Raw genomic sequence first — 13,641 nt, 5'->3', positions numbered from 1 at the left:
GTGTGTGTGTGTGTGTAGAGCGATTCAGACCAAACTACTAGACCGATCTTTATGAAATTTTACATGAGAGTTCCTGGGATACTTTTGATGACGTCATATCCTGCTTTTTGTAAAAGTTGAGGCGGCACTGTCACACCCTCATTTTTCAATCAAATTGATTGAAATTTATTTAAAGCAATCTTCGACGAAGGCCGGACTTCGGTATTGCATTTCAGCTTGGTGGTGTAAACATTAATTCATGACTTTAGTCATTAAAAATCTGAAAATTGTAATTAAAATGTTTTTATAAAACGATCCAAATTTACGTTCATCTTATTCTTCATCATGTTCTGATTCCAAAAACACATAAATATGTTATATTTGGATTAAAAACAAGCTCTGAAAATTAAAAATATAAAAATTATGATCAAAACTAAATTTCCGAAATCGATTTAAAAACAATTTCATCTTATTCCTTGTCGGTTCCTGATTAAAAAAAACATATAGATATGATATGTTTGGATTAAAAACACGCTCAGAAAGTTAAAACGAAGAGAGGTACAGAAAAGCGTGCTATGCAGCACAGCGAAACCACTACCGCGCTGAACAGGTTCGTCAGTTTCACTCCGTTTTGCACAAGCGGCGGACTACGGTCATTGTGAAAAAATGCAGTGCGTTCAGTTTCATTGTGTGAGTTCCACAGCTTGACTAAATGTAGTAATTTCGCCTTACGCGACTTGTTTGTTTTTGTTTTTTCCATCTTTTTTAAAAACAATTTTTCTAGATTATCTTACAAGTGGTCGTTGTCTATGAATTTTTTTTAATGCTGTATGTTATTTCTTACAAGAAAACTTTTTATATGTAAAATGTTAAATTTTAATGTCCAATGTAAAGCGCCATGAGACTGCCATTTGGCGGTGAATAGCGCTATAAAAGAATGTTTTATTATTATTATTATTACACACACACACATACACACACACACACACACACACACACACACACACACACACACACACACACACACACACACACACTCGCGTTTGCAAAGAGATTGTGAACGTGGTATAGTATTTTTTGTAGTTTATTTCATCAAGCTTTTATAGTCAGAGTTCTTGACCCACTGCTTAAGCTTTCAGTGGTATTATCTAATAAATCCAAAGGTCAGCTGGGGGCAAAGTTAAGTCTGCATCCTTCGAGAATTGCTAAACAAATTTTTGTAAAAGGCAGCTAATACAGTCTGCAATGTTGGTGACCACAATTATTATCACCTGAACAACATTGTTAACTTACTGGTCCGTGATGATGTTCGATCTTGAAAGATCTTCAAACTCTGGTGATTTGCATTATTCATGGTGACGTCAACTTCATTCTTGACTATTTCAGCTTGAATGTAGTAAGGTGCTCTGGGTGTAGAAAGTAGGTGCATGGACTTTTGTTGAGAGAGTAAGCATGTGGTGTCAACTACGTGTCCAACTACTGCTTGCACGATGAAAGAGCCGCCATGACGTCACGCCAGGAAGCCGAGGCTCGTGGTGGTGCAGCAGAGTTACCTCCCGCCGAAGAAGTTGCCGGCCCGCGAGAAGGATGCCATAATGCGACGCCACATTTCTCCTGGCGACAGAAAGCGGAGGAAAAGTTGAAATCACCGTTAATGCATTGCAAGACTGCGAGTGCGTAGGCTATGACAAGAGGCAAGACAAGACAACATTTTATTTCAGAGGGTTTGGGCATAATCATACAAGCGAGATTTTTCAGTATAACCAGCCCTCGCCCGGAGAGCTAGATACTACTGTAATCACTTGTTTACACAGACACCCGTATTGAAAAGCAGTAAGAAACGATGAAACGAAATCATAGGATTTTGTACAAAACCAGAACACCCAATGGCTTTACACATCCAACCACTATACAATCTGTTTGTACCCTAACAAGAAATTACTGAAAACATACACGCTCTTGAGAAAATTCGTGATCAAAACTTTATATCATATATGAAACGCTAATTCTTTGTACAAAAAGAAACCTAATAGGTATAACGGAGTCTTCAATCACTGTGATTGTTCGTATTGTTGCATCAGATCCGACGAAAAAAATGTGTTTTTAATATACTGTGGCTTAGGGCGTTAGCAATTTTCTCCCCCCTTTCCTAACCTAGGTGGTGGGTTCAAGTGCTAGTCTTTCAGATGAGACGATAAACCGAGGTCCCTTCGTGTACACTACATTGGGGTATGCACGTTAAAGATCCCACGATTGACAAAAGGGTCTTTCCTGGCAAAATTGTATAGGCGTAGATAAAAATGTCCACCAAAATACCCGTGTGACCTGGAATAATAGGCCGTGAAAGGTGGATGCAGCGCCTAAAGGCAGTCGATCTACTGGCCGATGTGAATGCGTGATATATTGTGTAAAAAATTCCATCTCACACGGCATTAATAGGTAACATGCGCCTTGAGTCGCCTTGTTTGGTGAGATACGTGCGCGATATAAATCCTCGTAAATAAAAAAAATAAATAAATACTGAGAGTCATCAGAACTTTAAGACAAATTTACAGAGATCCTTAGACTGGGGACTTAAGCCTAAGGCTTGGTTTGATTTGATTTGACTTTTTGAGGAAGCCAGAAGAGAGAAAGAGAAAGAGAGAGAGAAGGAGGTGTTCGCGTCAGATATTAGTTTTCTTTGTTGACTGAGCCGAATAAACACAAATCAAGATCAAGGAGAGAAAATTATACTTACTTATGTACTCTTCTTGATCTGCAAAACACACACACACACACACACACACACACACACACACACACACACACACACACACACACACACACACACACACAATTAGTTTTATGGCTTGGCATGATCCTGTATTTTTCAAATAATACAGCTTCCTAACAAATATTCACTTCATCTTTATCGAATCTAAGCAAGAAACTAACGGTTCTGATTCTGTCCAACTTCGGAGATTTGATTGTTTGTTTGTTTGTTTGTTTTTCCTAGCAGCAACCCGCAATACTATTTCTTGATTCTGTCGGCGATTACTTTTACGTCACTTGCTCTTGCTAGCCTAATGCACAGAAGTTGAATTAATTTTGTGTTTGTGGTCATGTTAGTATACCTTTACCTGAAACCTTTTGTGCGTGTGCGTGTGTGTGTGTGAGTGTGTGAGTGTGTGATGTATGGTCACTCACTCTGCTGACAGTTCGAGCCGTACAACCCCTGTGGACAGAGACAGGTGTAGCCGCTCCCAGAGCTGGATTCCTGGCACCTCCCGCCGTTCCGACACGGCCAGCTGGCACAAGCACCTTCACACATGTTGCACGCATCACTCACTGCATTATCACTAGCTTTACCCTGCGTCTCTCACATTATCACTAGCTTTACCCTGCGTCTCACATTATCACTAGCTTTACCCTGCGTCTCTCTCATTATCACTAGCTTTACCCTGCGTCTCACATTATCACTAGCTTTACCCTGCGTCTCTCTCATTATCACTAGCTTTACCCTGCGTCTCTCATTATCACTAGCTTTACCCTGCGTCTCTCACATTATCACTAGCTTTACCCTGCGTCTCTCATTATCACTAGCTTTACCCTGCGTCTCTCACATTATCACTAGCTTTACCCTGCGTCTCTCATTATCACTAGCTTTACCCTGCGTCTCTCACATTATCACTAGCTTTACCCTGCGTCTCTCACATTATCACTAGCTTTACCCTGCGTCTCTCACATTATCACTAGCTTTACCCTGCGTCTCTCACATTATCACTAGCTTTACCCTGCGTCTCTCATTATCACTAGCTTTACCCTGCGTCTCTCACATTATCACTAGCTTTACCCTGCGTCTCTCACATTATCACTAGCTTTACCCTGCGTCTCTCACATTATCACTAGCTTTACCCTGCGTCTCTCACATTATCACTAGCTTTACCCTGCGTCTCTCACATTATCACTAGCTTTACCCTGCGTCTCTCACATTATCACTAGCTTTACCCTGCGTCTCTCACATTATCACTAGCTTTACCCTGCGTCTCTCACATTATCACTAGCTTTACCCTGCGTCTCTCACATTATCACTAGCTTTACCCTGCGTCTCACATTATCACTAGCTTTACCCTGCGTCTCTCCTTTACTAAAGAGAGAGAGACACACACACACACACACACGCACACGCACACACACGCAGACACACAGTCAGATGGAAGTCCTTTTTGACCTACGACAGCAATCAGGAAAGCCTCGGTAATGAGCAGTGTTGATCCGTCCGCACACGAAAAACTATGTAACCGAGTGCCGAAACACTACGATCACCTCGGGAGGCGAAGTGCAATCAAATAGGATTGAAAATGTTGCATGTGAAGACTATGTCACACACCTGCCATATCAGCAATGTGTTTCAATGATGAAGTTTAGAACATTAAACAACAATTTGCCTGTACAAAAAGAACGTTATCTTAACATCCCGAGGTCAGAAAGAACTTGCACCAAATATGTATCACAAGACATAGGTGATTACAGATCAGAACTTGTCTCAAAAGCTTCAGCTCGAACCAGATCTAGATTTGGACAAGGCAGTGACGATGGCTCGCCAGCACGAGCAAGTAAAGGCACAGATGGCAGCGCAGCGTGGCGTTAGCAGCAACCTGGACGAAGTCAACAAATCCAGTGTTGGCGGCAGCAGTTTCCAGAGAGGAAGAGGCCGTAACCATGGTCACCGAGGCGGCGCTCAAGGTTTCTCCGGTCATCGCGGCGGCCGCGGCAGCACAAGTCAGCGCGGCGGCAGACAGTCAGGCCAACGTTCGTGCTACAAGTGTGGTAACAGTCCACACGAAAGAGGTACAGTCTGTCCAGCAATAGGGAAAACATGTCGAGCCTGTGGTAAATCTAACCATTTTCAGTCTGTGTGCCGGTCCAAGCAAACACTGGACAATCTCACTAACTCTGAACAGGGCGAGAAGTTCTTTTTGGGTAGTCTAGAAACCACAGAAAACGAACCACCATGGAGAGTTTCCCTTAGCATATTAAATAGGGTGGTCAATTTCAAAATATAGACACAGGGGCTGAAGTATCTGTCATTTCGGAATCTGAGTTCAAAAAGATGAGTCCAAGACCCAAACTTCACACTAGTCATGCCAAACTAGAGTCCCCGGGAGGTCCTGTTGAGAACATGGGTCAGTTCGTAGCGCAAACAAGCTTTAAGGGAAAGCGTACAACCTTCAGAGTTTACGTTTTGAGAGGGGAAACAGATAGTCTCCTCAGCAGGAGCACAGCTTTGAAGCTAGGTCTAGTTAAGAGGCTAGATGAAATGAACAACTTAGCATTTGGGGACATAGGCGTCCCAGTCAAATGTGATCCAATCAAGATCGTTCTGAATGAAGACGCAGAACCGTACAGCATTTCAGTTCCAAGACGCGTTCCGATTCCGTTGTTACCAAAAGTTGAGAGAGAACTTCAACGCATGCTTTCGGATGGCATCATAGAAAAGGTCACCGAACCGACAGACTGGTGTTCCCCGATCGTACCAGTATTGAAAAAGAATGAAAACGTTCGCATCTGTGTTGATTTGAAACGTTTGAATCGGTCGGTCAAGCGGGAGCGCTACACACTTCCAACGTTGGAAGACATGACACACAAACTCGCAGGGGCGAAAGTTTTTACAAAACTCGATGCGACTTCCGGTTTCTGGCAAATTCCTCTGCAGGAAGAGTCAGCAAAACTGACAACGTTCATGACGCCATTTGGAAGGTTTTACTTCAAACGGTTGCCGTTCGGGATTTCACTCGCACCCGAAATCTTCCAAAGAACCATGGAAGACATGCTTCAAGGCATAGAAGGAGTCGTTTGCTTCATGGATGATGTCGTTGTCAGTGGCGACTCTGAGGCAGAGCATGATGAACGTCTCAGGCAGGTTCTAGAGCGCGTAAGACAGGCGGGGCTCAAGCTGAACAAAGAAAAGTGTGAGTTTCGGAAAACGAAGCTTGACTTTCTGGGTCACACGATCAGCCAAGACGGCATTCAACCTGATCTGCCAAAGGTCAAGGCTATCATAGAGATGACAGAGCCTCAAGATGTGAGCGAGTTGCGTCGGTTTCTCGGGATGGTTTCTTGACGTGCTTCGCGATAATTTGGACAATCTAATAGGAAGTGTTTTACGGTTTCGGATGGAAATCTGCAGTCACAAAATGCATCTGTAGCAACGTGTCGTCTCACTAGATCGTTATTAAGATCACTTATATATATAGCCTGAGCTTACAGTGAATTGTTTGTGATATGAGATCTCCAGAATACCAATAACATGGCGGACTTAAATCGTTTTTTGACAAAAAGTGCTTGAGGGACTTACTAAGTTTTATGTAGTGTGGTAAAGAATTCCAGAGTTGTGTTGTAGATGGGAGAAATGAGTTTTTGTATAATTCAGTGTTAAACGATGGAACTTTCCTATCTAAAGGTCTGCGCTGGCGATATGGATTATTAGTTGATATTAATGGTGGCAATATCGCAAGTTAGTAGTTTGGCACCTTACGGTGTACAATCTTGTGAAATAATATCAATTTTTGACGTTTACGCCTCTCTTAAAGTGAAATAAAGCCTGACTCGTACAGTTGTTGATGGCTTGTACCGCGGACTGCTCAAACAATAGTCTTCATCTTCAAAGCTTCATCTTTGGCGGGAAGTGATGTCTGAAGAGGTTGATTTTGTGTGTTAGTGTTAGTGAGGGCCCACAAAGGGGGGTATCATCACGATCACGGGAAGGGAAATTTTAGCTTTCACGATCACAGTTACCTTCATTTTTGTTTTCACGATCACAAACACCTTGACGAATAGAGGATCATAGAGTGATACAGCTGTGAAAAATGTACGTTGAAAATAAAATGCTTTGCAATAATGCCCATCACGATCACGAAAACAAATGACGATCACGATCACGAGACTTGATTTTTTTTTGTCATCACGGATCACGGGCAAAGTCCCATCACGATCACAGAAATGGAAATTTCGGCAATCACGGTCACAGAAAGGTCAAAAAACGCCAATCACGATCACGATTTTAAAGCCCTCGTTAGTGTGAGTGTGTGAGTGTGTGTGTGTGTGTGTGTGGGTGTGTGTGTGTGTGTGTGCGTGTGTGTGTGTGTGCGTGTGTGTGAGAGAGGGAGAGAGAGAGAGAGGGGGGGAGTTTTGTGCAATAACGCATCCTTTGAACACTTTTATGACAAATGACCAAAATATCGTTTTTCTAGCTAAGGACCCGCTCCTGCCAAGGGTATAGTACCTGGTAAACGCCCACCCCCCACTTTTGGGCAAAACTGGTACATAGGGTGGGTGGGCGTATACAAGGTAGTTAACGGTAATATCATGTTAACCATCAATTTTAAAAAAAACCTCAATCTCGCCTAAGATTAATTTTTTAAATCAATTTTGATATTACAACGTACTCTTTTGCACACGAAGAAAATAAACAAAAACAAACAAATGACAAAGAGTAAAAATAAAATAAAAATAGGGCCTGATGGCGATTCGAACTCGACAACCGCGCAGCAGGCGAATTCGATAACCGTTCGGCTACGAAATCAGACACCAAATCCTCGCCACTGTAATGCATTAAACAAGACGCAAGCACTCTTCCGCAACACGCCGTTATGATTGAGCATCGGTTGAAATCTTTCGCGAGCAGAAGCTCGTATTTGACCGCAATGCATCGGTGCTTAAATGACACCAATGTGTGTCCATGAGGGACATAAATCTACGAACAATATTTGAACAAGATTTATTCAAACTTGACGGTTTTAATGGACAGTGTTGGTGAAGTTACTGACAGGTAGCGACTTTACAGGAGGGGGATGGGTTCTCTAACTTTACAGCTCGGAGACAACCCGGTAAGGACTTACCGGTGTTTCATAAATAACACTTAGCAGTTGGCGGACTTATTGAGTTTTACAGGCCAGTATATGAGTTGCAGCTTTTTCAAGAATATATCTTGTTCAAAGTATTTTTTGTAGAGAGGAGCAAGCATGAGGAATCTCCTATTCTAAAAATAACCAATTCTGGTAGCTGCCGACCTTCCGCCAGACACACATTAATACCGGGGGAAAATAAATAATTACTGGGCAGTAAAAATAAATACCGGGCGGTAGTTAAACGACAGTTTGACTTTAAAGGACACAATATTGCAGCTTTTTCAAGAATACGAGCCCAGAGCTACGAGAGCAGATACAGTGTTTCTGTTCATACACATGTTCCTATGTTTACTGACAACCTCTTGATAGACTTGTGTACTGTTGCTGCTAGCATGACACCTCTTACAGGGTTACTGCTGCTGCTAGTAACACTCCTCTTACAATGTTACTGCTGCTGCTAGTAACACACCTCTTACAATGTTACTGCTGCTGCTAGTATTACAATGTTACTGCTACTGTGTGTAACACACCTCTTACAATGTTACTGCTGCTAGTATCATACCTCTTACAATGTTACTGCTGCTGCTAGTATCACACCTCTCACATTGTTACTACTGCTGCTAGTATCACACATCTTACAATGTTACTACTGCTGCTAGTATCACACATCTTACAATGTTACTGCTGCTGCTAGTATCACACCTCTTACAATGTTACTGCTGCTGCTAGTATCACACCTCTTACAATGTTACTACTGCTGCTAGTATCCCACATCTTACAATGTTACTGCTGCTGCTAGTATCACACCTCTTACAATGTTACTACTGCTGCTAGTATCACACATCTTACAATGTTACTGCTGCTGCTAGTATCACACCTCTTACACCTCTTACAATGTTACTGCTGCTGCTAGTATCACACATCTTACAATGTTACTGCTGCTGCTGGTATCACACCTCTTACAATGTTACTACTGCTGCTAGTATCACACCTCTTACAATGTTACTGCTGCTACTAGTAACACTCCTCTTACAATGTTACTGCTGCTGCTAGTAACACACCTCTTACAATGTTACTGCTGCTGTGTGTGACACACCTCTTACAATGTTACTGCTGCTGTTAGTAACACACCTCTTACATTGTTACTGCTGCTGTGTGTGACACACCTTTTACAATGTTACTGCTGCTGTGTGTAACACACCTCTTACAATGTTACTGCTGCTACGTGTAACACACCTCTTACAATGTTACTGCTGCTGTGTGTAACACACCTCTTACAATGTTACTCATATGGTTATGCCTCCAACGGCTGTCGGATCTGTTGCAGTGTTACTGTTTAAGATACTGTCAGACCTATGTTATGCTTCAGACACTGCACGGTCTGTTACAATGCTACTGGTACCGATACTGTCAGACCTATGTTATGTTTCAGACACTGCACGGTCTGTTACAATGCTACTGGTACTGATACTGTCAGACCTATGTTATGTTTCAGACACTGCACGGTCTGTTACAATGCTACTGGTACCGATACTGTCAGACCTATGTTATGTTTCAGACACTGCACGGTCTGTTACAATGCTACTGGTACCGATACTGTCAGACCTATGTTATGTTTCAGACACTGCACGGTCTGTTACAATGCTACTGGTACCGATACTGTCAGACCTATGTTATGTTTCAGACACTGCACGGTCTGTTACAATGCTACTGGTACCGATACTGTCAGACCTATGTTATGTTTCAGACACTGCACGGTCTGTTACAATGCTACTGGTACCGATACTGTCAGACCTATGTTATGTTTCAGACACTGCACGGTCTGTTACAATGCTACTGGTACCGATACTGTCAGACCTATGTTATGCTTCAGACACTGCACGGTCTGTTACAATGCTACTGGTACCGATACTGTCAGACCTATGTTATGTTTCAGACACTGCACGGTCTGTTACAATGCTACTGGTACTGATACTGTCAGACCTATGTTATGCTTCAGACACTGCACGGTCTGTTACAATGCTACTGGTACCGATACTGTCAGACCTATGTTATGTTTCAGACACTGCACGGTCTGTTACAATGCTACTGGTACCGATACTGTCAGACCTATGTTATGTTTCAGACACTGCACGGTCTGTTACAATGCTACTGGTACTGATACTGTCAGACCTATGTTATGTTTCAGACACTGCACGGTCTGTTACAATGCTACTGGTACTGATACTGTCAGACCTATGTTATGCTTCAGACACTGCACGGTCTGTTACAATGCTACTGGTACCGATACTGTCAGACCTATGTTATGTTTCAGACACTGCACGGTCTGTTACAATGCTACTGGTACTGATACTGTCAGACCTATGTTATGTTTCAGACACTGCACGGTCTGTTACAATGCTACTGGTACCGATACTGTCAGACCTATGTTATGTTTCAGACACTGCACGGTCTGTTACAATGCTACTGGTACTGATACTGTCAGACCTATGTTATGCTTCAGACACTGCACGGTCTGTTACAATGCTACTGGTACCGATACTGTCAAGGAGAATAGCGATGTCGTTGTAGCTGTTACCGCCCTCCGTCAATGGGTCAGTCATGTAAGGATACTTTTGCACCAGCTACATATGCGTGTAACTTAGAACCGCTAAATAATTGTAGTCGCCTCATTTTGCGGTAGAAATGAAGAAACCCTTTTACATATGTTTTGGGAGTGTGATAAAGTGCAGACTTTTTGGATAGAATTTGTAAATTGGCTAAAGGCAAACTGCACCCATTGTGACAATTTAAAACTGTCTAAAGAACTGGTTCTTCTTGGAGTTGCGAACAATGTAGTCACCGATAAAGCTTTTGACGTGTTAGTAATCTGTGCCAAACACCACGTATATATTTCCAAAATGAACAAAAAGACCCCTCATTTTCAGACATTTAGTAGAAATTTTAAGCAAAGATTTATTTGTGAAAAGTATAACGCAGTTGTGAATAATACAGTAGATAAATTTTACAAGGATTGGCGCCTGTATATGCATGTTTTGATGTAACCCTTACGTTTTTTCTTTCTTAAATCCTTTTGATACTGCGACCACCAAGCCCTGAACATCCCCCCCTCCCCCGCCCATCCTCCCACCCCATGTATGTTGTAATTGTTCAAGTGTTTTTCTGTTGTATGGTTCTGTCCCTTTGTTTCGGTGATGTCCTGTAATGTACAGCATATACATGTACAAAACAAAACAAAAAACCTTCACAAAAAGAGAATTAAAAAAATAATATAAAAAAATAATTGTAGTCGCCTCACCTCTGTAGCCGCCTTGGTAGTTGTTGCCGTTGTAGGAGCCACCGCCGTACGTGCTGTTACCGTTGGTGCTGTTGCCGTTGGTAGCATTGCCAGTGTTGTTGCCGTAGTAATGGCCACCGCTGTAGGTGTTGTTGCCGTTGGTGTGATTTCCGCTGGTGTTGTTGCCACCTGTACCGTTGCCATAGTAGTGACCCCCACCAGAGGTACCGTTGACAAAGGGACTGTTGCCGTTCGTAGTGTTGCCACCTGTACTGTTGCCATAGTAGTGACCACCGCCGTAGGTGCCGTTGCCATTGGTGCTGTTGCCATTGGTGCTGTTGCCGTTCGTTGTGTTGCCACCTGTACTGTTGCCATAGTAGTGACCACCGCCATAGGTGCTGTTGCCGTTGGTAGTGTTACCACCTGTGCCGTTGCCATAGTAGTAGTTACGGCCGCCAAAGCGGGGGTTGCCAGAGCGCTGGGCAAGGGCAACAACTCCACAGAGCAGCGCCACAACGAGCAGTGAGTTGAGTCCCATGATGCTAGAAACGTCTGGTCAGGTGTGGCGATGGTGGACGTCTGGGTCAGATCGACAGAAGGCTAGTGACGAGGTGCACAAGTCAACGGCTTTTGTACATTTTCCCAGGATGCAGCTGGCCAGGTGACGGGATGGGTTGCTAATTACGTATGCAATCGAAATCAGCTCCGCCTCGCTTCCGGTCCCTGATCACTCACACGCCTTCTGCGAGGCTTAGCCTGTGTCCACAATGATACCACTTGGTGTGCACACCACGTCACTGCTGTTGGCTTCGTACCAATTTTAATATGAAAAATTATTCACAGCTGCAGAGGAAGACACGATTTTCTGTTCAAATGATATCCCAAGAACATCCCTTCACTTACCATCGCTTGCTTTAATATTTACTTTCTTTTAGACAGTAAACAGTAAAGATCAATGCATAAAACAAAAAATTAAAATCACAAATTAAACAAGTCGTGTAAGGCGAAATTACTACATTTAGTCAAACTGTGGAACTCACAGAATGAAACTGAACGCACTGCATTTTGTCACAATGACCGTAGTCCGCCGCTCGTGCAAAAGGCAGTGAAATTGACGAGCCTGTTTAGCGCGGTAGTGGTTGCGCTGTGCTGCATAGCACGCTTTTCTGTACCTCTCAGTCTTCGTTTTAAACTTTCTGAGCGTGTTTTTAATCCAAACATATCATATCTATATGTTTTTGGAATCAGGAACCGACAAGGAATAAGATGAAATTCAGTGTTTCTAAATCGATTTCGGAAATTTTATTTTAATCATAAGTTTTATATTTTTAATTTTCAGAGCTTGTTTTTAATCCGAATATAACATATTTATATGTTTTTGGAATCAGAAAATGATGAAGAATAAGATGACCGTAATTTTGGATCGTTTTATAAAAACAAATGTAATTACAATTTTCAGATTTTTAATGACCAAAGTCATTAATTAATTTTTAAGCCTCCAAGCTGAAATGCAATATCAAAGTCCGGCCTTCGTCGAAGATTGCTTGGCCAAAATTTCAATCAATTTGATTGAAAAATGAGGGTGTGACAGTGCCGCCTCAACTTTTACAAAAAGCCGGATATGACGTCATCAAAGACGTTTATCCAAAAAAATGAAAAAAAGTTTGGGGATATCATACCCAGAAACTCTTATGTAAAATGTCATAAAGATCGGTCCAGTAGTTTACTCTGAATCGCTCTACACACACGCGCGCACAGACACACATACACCACGACCCTCGTGTCGAGACACCATGACTTAATTTTGAGTTTTCGTCTAATTGCCGCATTTTTAAACGACGTCCATCATTTATCATTTTTATTGGAACTGAGATTTTCATTTCTATTCGAACTCGGGAAATGTTATACAGATACTGTGCCGTGTGGTCCATAAACGTGTACCTATACTTTGATGAGAAGTATAGCGGAGACCTTGACATTTGTAAATACATTGTTTTGGGTGACATCAATCAAAATAATGTCAATGTTTCTTCTGTACTTCACCTAAAAATTAAACTCAAACCTGCCAAACACATTGGAAGCATTTCTTTTGGTGACTGTTCTACATTATTTCTCTTAAATTTATGATTAGAAATTGCATTTCTGTTGTTGGTTTGTTTAACTTAATTCAATACGCTTTTTAGGTGTTTTTACATTTAGTCAAGTTTTGACTAAATGTTTTAACATAGAGGGGGAATCGAGACGAGGGTCGTGGTGTATGTGTGTCTGTGTGTGTGTGTGTGTGTGTGTGTCTGTGTGTGTGTGTGTGTGTAGAGCGATTCAGAGTAAACTACTAGACCGATCTTTATGAAATTTGACATGAGAGTTCCTGGGTATGATATCCCCGGACTTTTTTTCATTTTTTCGATAAATGTCTTTAATGACGTCATATCCGGCTTTTTGTAAAAGTTGAGGCGGCACTGTCACACCCGGCTCATTTTTCAATCAAATTGATTG

At 42.2% G+C, this 13,641-nt stretch overlaps 1 protein-coding gene across 2 annotated transcripts; it reads right to left on the bottom strand.

The window, feature by feature from the left end:
• Positions 1-1,049: 1,049 nt before the first annotated feature.
• On the bottom strand, positions 1,050-11,683 carry LOC138953586 (loricrin-like). 2 transcript variants are annotated; one of them, XM_070325439.1, is made up of 5 exons: positions 11,541-11,683; positions 11,167-11,462; positions 3,166-3,279; positions 2,717-2,734; positions 1,050-1,593 (listed from the first exon to the last, which is right to left on the bottom strand). In XM_070325439.1, exons 1-5 carry the CDS (start codon positions 11,681-11,683, stop codon positions 1,529-1,531), a joined length of 636 nt encoding a protein of 211 aa, XP_070181540.1. In that variant the 3' UTR covers positions 1,050-1,528. The 2 variants fall into 2 exon arrangements, with proteins under 2 accessions (XP_070181540.1, XP_070181539.1); XM_070325438.1 differs by having other exon boundaries at positions 11,167-11,683.
• Between the last annotated feature and the right edge of the window lie 1,958 nt (positions 11,684-13,641).

Source organism: Littorina saxatilis, linkage group LG17 (assembly GCF_037325665.1).
Source record: "Littorina saxatilis isolate snail1 linkage group LG17, US_GU_Lsax_2.0, whole genome shotgun sequence".
Taxonomy (NCBI): domain Eukaryota; kingdom Metazoa; phylum Mollusca; class Gastropoda; order Littorinimorpha; family Littorinidae; genus Littorina; species Littorina saxatilis.
The sequence above is the reverse complement of the archived record's forward strand: the minus strand, read 5'-3'. Positions and strand labels throughout refer to the sequence as shown.